Here is a 13,907-nt window from a genome sequence, read left to right on the forward strand (position 1 = left end):
CCCCCTGCCCACCCATCCGGCCCAGCATCGCCCACATCCAACCCTCCTCCAGGTCTCCCTGTTTCTCCATCTCTTTCCCAGCCCTCTCTCCCATCGCTGGTCCTGCCCACCCCTCTCTGTGCCTCTCGTTTCCATAGTTCGTTCACCCTCTCACTCTCTGTCTTCCTTCCCCTGGCCCCTGCCTGTGCTTCTTTCCCTGGGAATCAGCTGCTCACAGCCTTAGCCTAGTTTTCTGTTGGATTCTTTGTCTGTCTTGCAGTGGTTTCTGTTAGCTTCTTATATATCATGGGAATTGATGTTTATTAGATAGGTCGCAAATATTTTCCACCATCATCTTTCTTTCCACTTTTTTACGGGGAGTTTCATCACACAGAAGCTTTATTTTGTGTTATTTAATTCAATGCTGTCCCAGCTGCTGATTTTCCCTTAATGGTTTCTGAATTTCATATCTTGCTCAGGAAGGGCTAGTCCATCCCAGAACTATACATATATATATTCTCTTTTCTTTGTGTTTATTTTAGAAAGAGAAAGAAAATTGGAATGATGTCCTGTTCTCCTCGGTTACAAGAGCAGGCAGATAAGGCCTCTTTGACAAAGGATCCCATTGATCCTCACTCCTCCCGCTGGAGCTGGGTATCTTGTGCATCTGTCGTGACTTCTACCTTTGCCTGTATGTACACATATCAGGGGACAACATTTAGTGCCCCCTGTGTGCTTTAAAAAAAAAAAAAATCAAATGACCATGTTTTTCTCCATGCATCTTGTCCCACAACTTGCTTTTTTTCCCTTCATCTTTTGGAAACCCATTTCAGCTGGTTGATGTAGATCTCGTTCATTTATTAGCTGCCAAGAATCTCATAGCATGAATACACCCCATTCTATCTGGGCATCCCCCTAGTCATGATCATTTAGACTATTTGTCTTCTCTCTCCCTGTCTCTTTTTTTCTATTACAAAACTACGACAAACGTCCTTGCATGCACCCGTCACTTCGTGTCCATGAGGTGGAGTGTCTCTCTTCGGCATATACTTCGAAGTAGAAGGCAGGGCTCTGGGGTATACCCAGAATTTTATAAAATCCTGCCACTTTGCTCTCCAAAGAGGCTCTCCCAATTTACACTCCCACCAGCAGCTTTAATAACACTTGGTACTGTCAGCCTTTTTAATTGCTGCCAATCTGATGGGTGTGAAATGGCATCTCATTGTTGTTTTAATTTGCAGTGCTCTCCTTACTCTTGAAGCAGAGAACCATCTCTTCCTACATACATTGCCCTTTGGGGATCTTCCTCAGGAATTGCCTCTCACTGTCCTTTGCCTATTTTTTTTTTACTGAGCTATTTGTCTTTTTCTTGTTGATTTTTATAGTTTGCTTTTAACTTTACTTTCATCTATCTGGGATTTATTTTGAAGTGTGGTTAGAAATACAGACCATACTTTATCTTCCATCCAGATGGACAGCCAGTCCTCCCAACACCATTTATTTGAGATGCAACTTTCATCCTTCCATGAAAAGGAGGACTCTGTTTCCTCAGTCTCTTAGTTTATCCCTCTGCTGTTTTAGTTAGAATAGCCATGTTGTGATAACCAATGGGGCAAGGCCCCTTTCACTGTTATTTTCACAATGCTCTTGGCTGTTCCTGGGCATTTTCTCTGCCAAATTAACTTCAGAATCACATTGCCAAGGTCCACCAAAACCCCCCATGGGACTCAGAACATGACAGCAGTGAATTTAGAGATGAATTGGGAGTGACCCGTCTGTTTCTCCCCTGCCTCTGTTCATCTTCTCTCCCCAGCTCTCCTTTCCTTCCACACACCCGGAACGGTGCCCAGACTTGACATATGGTCCTAGACTCACTGGTCAATCCCAGAGGCAGCCTCGTGGGCAGGACGAGACCCAGAGGAGGCCCAGGAGCCTCTTCTGGTCCAGTCCCAGTTTTGACTGTGGCCATCAGACTTTACCTGATGCTGTAGGTCTGGAGCTTAGCTGACCTGACCCTCCTCCTTCAAGTTGCCCCATGAAGCAAAGCTGGAACCCCCAAATCTACCAGTTCTCTCTGCCCTCACCTCTAACCTTCTCTCCATAAATGTAAATCTGACTCACCCTTCCCTTCTTCAGACTCTCCCAGGATCCCAGAAAGAAGTTCAGGCCTCCCAAATTGGCAGTCAAGGCTCTCCATGACCTGGTCCCTGCCTTCCTCTCGAGTCAAAGCACTCTCCTCCTTGATCTGTCAACACTCTACACCATTTGTGCCTCCATAGGGCTGCTCCCTCAGCCCGTGCCATCTTCACCAAAAGGCCAAACCTGCCTGTCTTGCCTGCCCAGCTCAAGTGCCACCTCCTCCAGGAAGTCTTCCCTGACTATATGGATGTCAAAGACTGTTGTCTCTCCTCAGTGAGGACTTTCAGCACTTTGCATATCTTGAAAGTCTGAATGTGGGAGCTCCTGTCACATCTTCCCACCCCTAGCCTGGATGCTCCCAAGGCCAGGGTCTCCTCTTTTGTCCCCTAGGCTGAAAACTCCCTGAGGATAAGACCTGATTTTCCCCCTTCTTCCTCTATCTCCATCTACAATAGCCATCATGTGATTGTCCTTTCTCTGCTTGAACACCCCTAGTGATGGGACACTCACTACCTATCAGAGCAACATATCTCCTCTTTGGAAGAAAGAACAGAAATAAAAATGTGCTGAACACCTTCCATGTATGTGTCAGGGTGTGGACATCCACCCGTTCAGTTTTTTCTCACAATAGTCCTTCAAACAGAGAAGTGTTATCCCCCTATTGAAGATGAGGAAACTGAGGCTCAGAGAAGTAAAGCAAGTTTCTCCAGATCACAAAGTTGAATGGGCCACAGAACTGGGATCTTCAAACCCTGAACTGTGGGAGCCAAGTCAGAAACATCTTCCTTAGGTTAAACTGATGTTTATTTCCAGAGGACTTTGATTCAGGGAACTGGCTGGCCATTGGACAGAGAGCAAACTGTGTGAGGCCCAGAGAAAGGTGGCGATGTATCTAGAGTCACGCAGCAAGACGACAGCAGAGCCGAGACTAGAACCCAAGGTCCTGACTCCTTGGCCTGACTTGCTTCCCCCTCTTTCTCACATTCTCTGCAAATCAGAACCAGCTCAGGGAGAGTTAAGATGTCCCACTGGGCTACGAGTCCTTCAGCTCAAGCCCAGCACAGGGAAAGGCCATCAGCAAGGCCAGTGTATCGAAGTACCCAAAGACCCCCCTCATCGCAGTACACTTGAACCCAACAGGCTGGAACCCCAGTCTAGACTAGGACAGGCCACCCCCTGGAGGAACCAGGACACGTGGACGGGATGCACAGGAATGCCGGGTGGGAAGCCCGGGCAGGCCTCACCTGCTGGGGGATGAAGGAGCTGGAGAACGTGACCGCCGACCAGAAGAAAATCCCGCAGCTGAGGATCACTTTCCTGTTGAAGCGGTCACCCAGGTAGCCGAAGATGGGGGCGGCCACCATGAAGCTGCAGATGAAAACTGCATGGGAAAGGACAGTTTCAGGGGTGGGGCGAGGGTATGGGAGGGTCCCATGGCGGAGCCCACCTGCTCAGATCACCCAGCAAGAGACCAAGTGCCTTTTGAGGAAGCAGCCCCCACCCAAGAGGTGCAGCCTCGGCCAGGCCCCGGGCCCAGGGGAGCCAGGACAGCCCCGTTGGGTTAGGAGACCACACAACTACATCCTCTTCAATGCTCAGCGGTAGGTGAGCCCTTTGGGTACTTGAAAAGGGCTAAGCTATCCACTCCAGTGTTCTTGGGCTTCCCTGGTGGCTCAGCTGGTAAAGAACCCGCCTGCAATGCGGGAGACCTGGGTTCAATCCTTGGAGAAGGGAATGGCTACCCACTCCAGTATTCTGACCTGGAGAATTCCATGGACTGTATAGTCCATGGGGTCGCAGAGAGTCAGACACAACTGAGTGCTTTTCACTTTTTAAAAGAGTAAAGATTTATTCAGTGAACACTTTTATGCACCAGGGGCTGTTCTGGGGGTTCACCGCATCACATCTTGTGTGTCCTTCTGACCCCTGTCCCATTTCACTTCTCTCTTACACACACTCAGAGAGAAGTGATTTGTCCAGAGCCCCACTGGCAGTAAGTGTCCCAGTGGGGATTTGACCTCCTATCTGCCTGACTCGAGCCAGTCTTCTTTATACTTTGCCACACCGCTCTCTTTATTATATTTGAAAAAGAGGTTCAGAGAGGGAAAGGAACCTGCCCAAGGCCACACAGCAAAAGAGGGCAGAACTGAACCTGGAAACCCAGGTCTCATGCTGGCCTAATCACACAACCACCCTAACTCCCAGTAAGCTACAGAGGCTTTCCTAACAGTTAGGAACATTGTCATTTCTTTGTTCATTCATTCATTCAATAACTCGCTCATTCATCCATCCTTTCATCCATTCAACAAAGACGAAAATTCCTGGCCTCTTGAAGCTTTCATTCTAGTGAAAAACAGACAATAAAATTAAGAATATAGTATGTCAGGTGGTGACAAGTGCTAAGGAGGGGAAAAGGGCAGAAAAAGGAGATAGGAAAAGCGTGTCAGAGAAAAGAATACAAGCGTAAACATTTAAAATAGAAAGGTCAGAGAAGGTGACATTTCAACAAAGACCTGGAGGAGATGAGGAGATGAACCATGCAGATATTAGATTGAGGACAAATGCAAAGGTCCTGGAGCAGGAGTGGGCTTAGCATATTTGTGGAACAACAGAGACCAGAGTAGCTGATGTAGAGGGACCTGGAGGAAAGGCTAGATGGGGTAGGGCCTTGTGGCCCACTGAGGTGACTATGGCTTCTAGTGACAGAGGAAGACACCAGAGGATGCTGAGCAGAGGCGTGAGGTGACCTGGTTTTGTTCTTCCAGAACAAGAGAGCAGCAGAGTCTTAGAGGACCCCATGGGGATGGCTCTAGCAGGATGGGAGGGGCCTTGGGGGTCCCAGGTGGGATGAAGAGGCCAGCAAGGCCGGGTAGGCGCCAGGTCACACAGAGAGGCAGCCCCCGATTTCCTCCTCCTGGAAGGCGGACCAGCAGCTGACGGGCAGATGGCCAGACAAAGGCCGGGTGAGCAGACAGGGTGGCCTCTGACCGCCAAGTTGGACGTTCACAGGGGCTGGCTGGTCCCTCACAGGCCTGCGCCCCTAAGAGAAGAGACAGACGGAGGGAGGAGGGCAGGCTGGGGCCACGTGACTGTCTCTTATCCTCTGGAGGAAGACAGAGAGTGTGTATGGTGTGAGGATACTTTGTAATCCCAACTGGGTGATGCGGGCCTGCTGCAGAATCAGCACAGCAGAGAGGTGCAAGAATCTGGACTCCAGACACACTGTCCAGGCTCGAATTCAGCTCTGTTCCTTGCCAGCGGGGTGACCTTGGGCAGGTCACAACCTCTCTGTTCCTCATTCCATGGTATGCTGATAAATGTTTAGCAACTGTCTCTCCAAAAGGGGGGGGGAGGCGGGCCCTGATGAGTAGTGTTGCCAGTTTGCATGGTGCAAATACTCCCAATGTGGCCTGATTTCAAACTCCCAACATGATGTCACTGATCAGAATTGAGAAGAGATACGCAGTTCCACAGAGCTGTATATGAGTCTACCATCCAGATTCAACAGACATAAATAACCTAAAGAACGCAGATAATAGATACAAGGCAGTAAAATAATTAGGAAGTGATGAATCTTGAGTGTTTATTACCTTTGTTTTTAATATGTTGTTTAATTGTAAGTTGATGTAATTTAGTTTTTAACAACGGTCTGTGCTTAACAACAAGCTCACACAATTCCTGAAAATTTAACAATCAACTCTCAGGAGTCTAAGCCACCTCCGGCGTGCCAACTTCCTCATCTGTGAAATGAAGATAAAAATAGCAACTCCCGGCTAGCTCTGGGCACTACTGAGATAATGCTTGTAAAGTGCTTAATGCCACGCCCTGCCCAGAGTGGGTCAACCTTGGTCGACAAAGGGCCCTTGTGTAGATCAGTCAAGGTAGAAATTATTTCCTCGTATCTAGAAAAAGAATTATTCCTGCTGGGTCTGTCTCCCAGGATCTGCCTGAGATCAGAGCAGAATAGGGGTAGGAAAGAGACTGCAGTCTCCTGAGGACTCCACATGTTAGGGAAGAAGGAAGACTCGTTCAGTCTATGCCTGTCTCTGCAAGGTGGGGAGTGGGCAGAAAAAAAATTAGAGTAGAAGTTGCCCCCGCTGTCCAACCAGGGAGAGACCTCATCTGTGGGTTGCCCAGCTTAAAGAGTTAAAATGCCAAGGAACCAGCAAGTAGGGCTAAATTCTGCCAAGACAGTGAAGGGAGGCTTTCTGGAGGCAGTGATGCCAGAGATGGGCATTGAAGGCTCCATATGAGTTTACTGTGGTGATGATAACACTTAAAATCAAGAATACCAAAAGATCAGTTACAAATCGTATGACTGTATAATGGTTAATGAGCCATAATGCTGACCATTAATAATAACTGCAGTTACCATTTATGGAGCATTTATTCTAGGCAAGGCCCAGGGATGTACCCTGGACATAAGCACAGATCCTCTCAATCTGATTCTATTATCTTCATCTCACAGAAGATACAATAGAGGCTTAAAGGAGTGACATCACACAGCTAGTGTGTGGCTGAGACAGAATTATACTCCAACTTGACTCCAAAGTCCTTGCTCTAAATCACACTACAGACTGCCAGGCCGGGAAGGCAGAAGATCCCAGCTGATGTTCCAAAGGTCAGAGAAAGTTCAGGGTGTGTCAGGGACAGCAGGAAGATGCAGGAGGCTGCAGGCTGGGAAGGTGATGGAGGGAGCAGCAGGGGATGGGGATGGGGAGGGGGACCAGGCCGTAACCCCTAGGACCAGGTCTGGCGGTTAGTGAGTGGGCAGTGGGAGATCCGCAGCACTCTGGCAGTTAGTGAGTGGGCAGTGGGAGATCCGCAGCACTAGACAAGCCCCCACTGGATGGATGCAGAGAGGCTGAAGGAGGTGGGTCAGGCCTCAGCCTGACATCCAGCCATCCTGGTCCAACCCTACCCTCCTGTCCACAGGGGAACTGGAAGGCAACCCCTCTGGCACTTCCCCCACTGGTTTTGTGCATGCTCTGTGTGGCCAGAGGCACCCAGGACTGCAGGTGGACTTCTGTTGGAGCAGCTGCACCCTTTCCCCACCCTCATCCTGCCAAAGGGCACCGAGTCCCATTTTACAGCCGGAGCCACTGGAAGGTGGAGGAAATTGCTCAAGATGACACAGCAACCCTCTTGACCTTGGCCTCCCTTCTTCCTCAGGGCCTTCCCCTTGGGGACAAGGGAGTCCAAGGTCAGCAGGAAGACTCAATCCATCTTGACAGCCCTCCCCTTCTGCTCAGGGGAGACAAGAGAAAGGACCTTTCCTGGCCCTCAGGGATGTCACAGGCCAGCAGAGAGGCCTGAACACAACCAGGTAGGGACCAGAGGAAAACAAATTCCCAACGGGAGGAACAACACGGGCAAAGGCCTGGACAGGTGACCCATGTCCCAGGAAAGGGCCAGAGCCTTCTCCAGCCAGCAGGAAGCTCTGGTGAAAATAAAGACCAGCCCAGGCTAGAAGCTTCCCAGGCCCACCACCGCCAACCCCATAGTCTGTTTATTCGAGGAGAGCTTTCTGGGCAGAGTGGCTGCCCCACCCCTGGTCTCGGCAGGGATGGCTTTCCCAGCACGAGGACATCCTGTGGTCAGGGTGTGGGGATGCCCTCCGTCAGCTCACATGTGCTGAGCCCACAGGTCCCAGACAATGGAGCCACAGGCAGGGAGCCAAGGCAGGGGGCAGGGCCTCGGAGGGCGGTGTGGGAGGAGTCGGAGCCCCTGGCTCACCAGAAGAAGCTGGGTCTGAGCCTTGCTGCTTCCTCTGCAAGATGGGTGATGCCCCTTCCCACTTTTTAATTTTTTTGCCTCCCAGCACTGGCTTCCTGAATAGCACAGTGGTAAAGAATCCACCTGCCAATGCAGGAGACGCAGGTTCAACCCCTGGATTGGGAAGATCCCCTGGAGGAGGATCCCGCTCCAGTATTCTTGCCTGGAGAATCCCACGGACAGATGAGCCTGGCGAGCTACAGTCCATGGGGTCACAGAGTCGGACACGACTCTTGTGGGATCTAGGTCCCTGGGGACAGAACCTGCATCCTCTGCAGTGGAAGCGCAGAGTCTTAACCACTGGACTGCCAGGAAGTCCCACCTCCTCCTCGCAGGGCCAACAGGAAGTCATCAGGGCTTGGCGCCCTCCACCTCTCGTGGTGCTGGCTGAAAGCCTTCTCCCGGTGGGCCTGCTGAGGACGCCAGCACCCACAGCTCGGAGCAACCCCCACTGAGAGCTCTGAGCCCTGGCAGGCAGCCCCAGGAACCCTTCTACCACCACCCCCCTCCCTGCACCCCATCCCTTGGGGCTGCTGAGGAGGTAGTCCTGGAGCAGGAGTGGGTGAGGTCTGCACTGGGGGAGCCCTGGACTCCCATACCATGGCCTTGGAGCACGTACCCAGCCCCACCTCAGCCTGGGCTGGACCAGGGTTATTTTTACAAAATCCGGATCCGACCAACTTATTATTGGAAGGAGACTCGCCATCCTCCACATCCTGTGGGCAGGGAGGGAGCTCAGGCAGGCAAGGGGCGGTGGGGGTCAGGCTATGCCTGCCCATGGGATATGGAGGATGGAGGCCCAGGCCAGCTAAGATGACCAGGAGGACCCAGATCAGCGCCCACCCCCCGATCGGTGCCTGGACACCCATCACACTCAAGAGGAAGGAAGGAGGGGGACTACACCTCTTGCAGACTCTGCTCAGGATATAGACCCTAGGCTGGCCACTGAGGCCTCAGGAAGAGAGGTTCTCCAGCATCCCTTCAGACAGGAGGGCCGTGAGGGGACAGCCACAGGGGCTGCCCAACTTTGCCTGCAGAACCTGAGTCTTTGCCAAAGCTGGAGGATATTGCCGGGCTGGCCGAAGTTGGGAGGGAGCAAAGTGGGGAGGGAGACTCAGTCCCAAAGCAAAGGCGCCGTCTGGTTTCAGTCTGAGCTGGCCCTTCCTCTGTCCCCTGCCCCCGAATCCTAGCCCTTCCTCGTGATGCCACAAACCCCAGCCCTGAGTTGCCTCCCAGCTTCCCCCTCCATCTGCTCCCACACTCAGCCTCATCGTGACCCTCCTGATACACACACCTTACAGGGACCAGCCCTGATCTGCTATCTTCTCTGGCTCCCCGCTGCCTCCAGACAAAACCCAGATGCTCCACACCATCAGACCCCACCTGCTGTCCCCAGCCCCTCACCTTAGCTCTCCCCACGACAAAACTCACACCAGAGCCAGCACAGCCCTCGCTCTCACTCCCCGCTCCCCTGAGCTGCATTTACGCCAGTGTCCTCAGATCCAGCTTCTCATTCACTTATTTTCTCTTCAACTGGGTCTAGTCTACTTGTTAACTCATCTAATTATGTTTTATTTTAATACTTATATTTTTCACTCTGGAATTTCGAGTTTAGGGCTTTTAAACATCTTTTTTTTTTTTTTTTAAATAATGTGCTATTCTAGTCCTATAAATTCTACTCGTTCTTTAGAGCTTTGAGTGTTAAACATACCTAACGTAAAGTCCTTTCAAATGAGTCTGTTCTAATGCTTTAGGAGTGGGTTTCCCCATTTTCGGAGCTGGGGGACTCTCTCCCACAAATGTGGGTTTCCCTGTGTGCTCTGTTCATTTTGAATTTGGGTTTGTCTTCAGTGGGAATTGTAACCTGTGTCCTGTGCAGGTCCTGGGTCATGACAGCTTCCCTAAGGAGCAGTTTGGAACTTGTTTCTGCTGGGATTCCTGAAAACAGATGCCTGTCTGTGGAAGTGGGTGGAATTCCCAGGCCTGTACAAAGCACGAGCTAGACTCGGCTCCCTGCTAAAATGCTGAACCAAGGAAGCCATGTCTTTTCACGGATGGAAAAACTGTCCATCAGCCTGGGTATATAGCTTGAAATAAGGGAGCTTGCCCCGGGCAGAAACTGAATCACCCAGATATTGGTGATCAACTAAAAACACAGGGACCCAAATCTGCTCTGCACAATCTTCAAAGTAAAAAATACCCCCAAGTCTGGAAACTGGGCCAGACTAGTCATACTTTGATGAATCTGGGTGATGGCTCTATGGAAACCTGTTACATTATTCTATGATTTGTGTATATTTGAAAGTCTTTGTGATAAAAAATGTTTACATTAAAAATACTGTAACAAGCTTCTAAGACATATGCTGGTCCCCACTTGGCTTTGGTACTAGCTCCCACTCCTGTTTCCGAGTTCAACTCTTTGTTTCTATCACCTGGAAATGTCCCTGCTAGCTTTAGCTTTCAAACTCAGCTATGTCATTTAAATATGTTTTCTTGACATATTTTATCCAGCTGGAAGGGGGAAACTCTGACAAATCAACAAGCTAACTGAAGTCCTTTCCCCTGTATGTGTGTGTGTGTGTGCTCAGGCACGTCCTACTCTTTAAAGGCCCCATGGACTGCAGCCCACCAGGCTTCTCTGCCCATGGAATTCTCCAGGCAAGAATACTGGAGTGGGTTGCCATCCCTCCTCCAGGGGATCTTCCTGACCCACGGATCAAACCCAAGTCTCCTACGTCTCCTGCATTGGCAGGCAGATTCTTTACCACTGCGCCACCTGGGAAGCCCTGCTTTCCCCTGAGCAAACTCTAAGTCATCCTTCAAAGCCCCACTCAAATGTCCCCTCCTTGGGGAAGTCTTGGCTTGCCACCAGACACAGCTAGGTCCACGCTCTCTGCTACAACCACCACCACCCCAGGCTCCCACAGTCTCTGCTGGATGGGGACTAAATATGTCTTCTGTTCCCATCAATACAAGGAATCTTCCTGCATGCAAGGACTGAGTCCGAGGCAGAGCCTAGCGCAGGGTCTGCTGAGCAGTAGGTTTGGCAACAGCTGCCCCTTTAGGTGTGGGCTCTGGGGACTCTTGACTTCCCAAGACAGCAAGACCCAAGAGCTGGACTTCTGCTGTGGGCTTTCACAGAGGCTGAGCTATGGCTGCTGCAGCCGAGGGGCCAGCTCAGAGCTGGCAGCAATATGCGAGGGGGCTGCCAAAAGTAGGCTCTTCCCAAACCAGTCTTCATGCTCTGGTCCCCAGGGGAAAACAGCACGGGCAGGCCCAGGCCGAACTCTCCGCCCCTGCCCCCCAACCCTGTCTCCTGGCCCAGCAGCCCCTGGTGCCCACAAATAAGCAGGCATCCCAGCCCTCAATCCTGGCCCTTTGATCTGGGCAAGCACCAACACCTGGCTGGCGCCCTCCACCTGGCTCCGACCTTATCAGTGCTTGGGGAAGAGACAGGTGCCTGGGGCCCAGGCCAATTTGATGATTTGCCTGGTAGCCCACTGAGTCACATCCTGGTCCAGCCCACCTGGCTTCTTGGCTCAGTTGGCCAGAAGGGCAAGGACACTCTGGGGAACCCTCCCAGCTGGTGCCCAGGGTAGGGGGTAGGATGAGGACCACAGGGCGAAGACTAGAGGGTCTTGGAGAGTGCTGGAAATGCTCACCACGGCCTAGAGGCACTCACCCAAAGAATGTTGAGATGCCAGACACTCTGACGCCTGGGACAAGCCTCACCAATCCAGTGAGTGTCTGTGTCCCATCCCAAGCCAAGAAGACCCCATACGCAGAAGTCCCAATGCCAGGCCTGCTACTCTCTCACCATGAGACCTTGAGCAAGTCACTTCCCCTCTCTTGACCTCTATGCTTCCATCCTGAAAGTGAAGCTGACCAAAGGGAGCTTGGAGGAGGACGAATCAAAGAAGATGATGCTGTGGATGGTCTGTCCACCTCCAACCAGGTGACCAGGGATAAGTAGGGGCTGCCATGACTTCTCTCTTAACCAAGACAGGCACAGCCCAGGACATAACTGTGGCAAAGCCATGACCCTGGCAGCCCTCCCACCCTCTCCCTGGGTGGATGCACTGGTCCTGACCTCCATCAGTGGGGGTTGAATGGAGGAGATGGAAGCGGAGGAAAATCAGTCAGCAACCTGGAAGGGGATGAGGCTTGGGCTGGGTCCCCAGTGACTCAGGGGCTCTGGAGGGAGGAGGATGGGCAACAAGGCTCCTTCCTGCCCTTCCCTCACCAGCTTGGCAGCCTGCTCCCTCCCACACTCCCATCAGGCTTGATCTCAGTCTCCCCCGTCTCCCAGGCTGTAAGTGCTGGTCAGTGCATTGCCCGGAGCCCAGGAGGCTGGAGGAACCTGTCCCAGGCTCCAAAGCAGGATGACTTGCTCTGACCCAGCCAAAGGAGGCCAAGCAAGGGCAGGGAGGGGGCAAGGAGCCCACAGAGGGGCTTGGGAGGTGATGTCTGCAGAGGCGAGGGGGACCTGGATGCCCTTAGGAGAAGCTGGGCCCCACAGACTTGCCCCAGTCCCAGCTCCGTCCATTCTCACCTATTAGGGCTGAACCCTGGAGCTATACATCTGCCTTCTCTCTAAGCCCAGAAGACCCCACCTAGGAAGTGAGAAACGGAGCCTGGCTGAGTGGCTGTGGCTCAAGGAGGCCTGGCACCAGGCATGCTGGAATGCCACCCAGACAGGTCAGGCAGGTTCCTGGACAGAGCCAGCTCTCTCCACCCCTGCCTCCCCGGAGAGCCCGGGAGGGGACGGGGTTCCCAGACTGGAATGCAGACCACAGACCTTCTCCCCTACATCTAGCTGGGCCTCACAGCCCGAGGAAACCAGGGCCAAGGGAACCAGCCACACAGCAAGGTCAGGGCCGGGTCAGGACCAGCCCTAGGATGTAACACTGCTCCGAGTCTCTGCCCCGGCATGGGGGTCCTGCTGAGGGCACGGCCAGCAGGGCCACAGCCCATGGGAGGGCCAGGAGCTCAGGTCCAACAGGGCCACTGGGCAGGCGCAAGGTTGACATGGACCCTGGAGGGAGGGGCAGAGAGGCTGGAATAACTGCATAATCACCTGCTGTGCTGCCCTGGCCCTGGGAGGGTGGGCCCTGCCTCCCCATCAGTCCCAAGGCCAGGATCTCAGGCGAGAGGGGCCGAGAACCTCAGACCCAGGTCTAGTCTGGGACCCAGGTTTCTCAGGCTCCTGCCCTGGGTCTGCAAACTGCTCCGAGGCTGACCAGCTAGAATTTCCTGCTTTGGCATCTGAGAGGTGATTCCCAGGTGCCTGCGTTCTTACCCACAGCCCTGAGGGCAGGTGCTGTTTGTTTTACAAGAATAGAAGCAGAGACTGGGAGAAGTGGCGCCTTATGTGAGTGACAAGGTGGGATGTTGGACACGAAGCTCACGTTCTTTTCAGCAAGTCAGGACCACGGAAGAGATGGGCAGGGAATCCCCACCAGGTAGAAAGCCAGGTTGGGGGACCAGGATGGGAGATGGGCCTCACCTGACTGCAGCAAACCGGCGCCGCGGTCCTTGACCCCAAAGTGTTGCTGGATATCCAGAAGAACGCCTGGGAGGAGAAGACAGAGGGTGATTATTGGAGACGCCTGAGCCCAGGGCACCCTCACCCCTCTGCCCACCCAAGTGACCCTCAGCCTCCACTCAGTCCTCTTTCCACCCCTCTGGGTCCAGCTTGGCCCCAACTAGAGAACTCCACCCTGCCCAGTTATCCAGGCCACTGGGGGCCATGGAGGCCAAGTGTCCATCCTGCAGTGTTTAACCCTGCACTCTGCCAGTGTGGGGTCCGAGGAGCAGACAAGCGAGGCTCCTCCATGATCACTCAGCCCACCTAGGGCAGGCAAGCCTCCTACTGCCAGCCTGGGCCTCTTGCCCACCTGCAGCCCAGCCCCAGACTAGGAGCTGGAACCCCAGAGGTGGACCCTGCCCTCAGGGGAGACCCTGAAGCCCACAGCCCAGAGAGTGGATAAGCAGGCCCCCCAAACCGCCGGGGA

At 52.9% G+C, this 13,907-nt stretch overlaps 1 protein-coding gene across 1 annotated transcript in view; it reads right to left on the reverse strand.

The window, feature by feature from the left end:
• Positions 1-13,907, reverse strand: part of SPNS2 (spinster homolog 2 (Drosophila)) — a 40,648-nt gene that overhangs the window by 9,280 nt on the left and 17,461 nt on the right. Inside the window, exons 4-5 of the mRNA XM_010847515.1 lie at positions 13,400-13,465; positions 3,363-3,499 (exon numbers count right to left, since the gene is read on the reverse strand). Of these exons, the coding sequence (XP_010845817.1) occupies positions 3,363-3,499; positions 13,400-13,465 (203 nt within the window). The remainder of the gene's footprint in view (positions 1-3,362; positions 3,500-13,399; positions 13,466-13,907) is intronic.

The sequence above is a fragment of the Bison bison genome, unplaced genomic scaffold (genome assembly GCF_000754665.1).
Source record: "Bison bison bison isolate TAMUID 2011002044 unplaced genomic scaffold, Bison_UMD1.0 scf7180017864249, whole genome shotgun sequence".
Taxonomy (NCBI): Eukaryota; Metazoa; Chordata; class Mammalia; order Artiodactyla; family Bovidae; genus Bison; species Bison bison.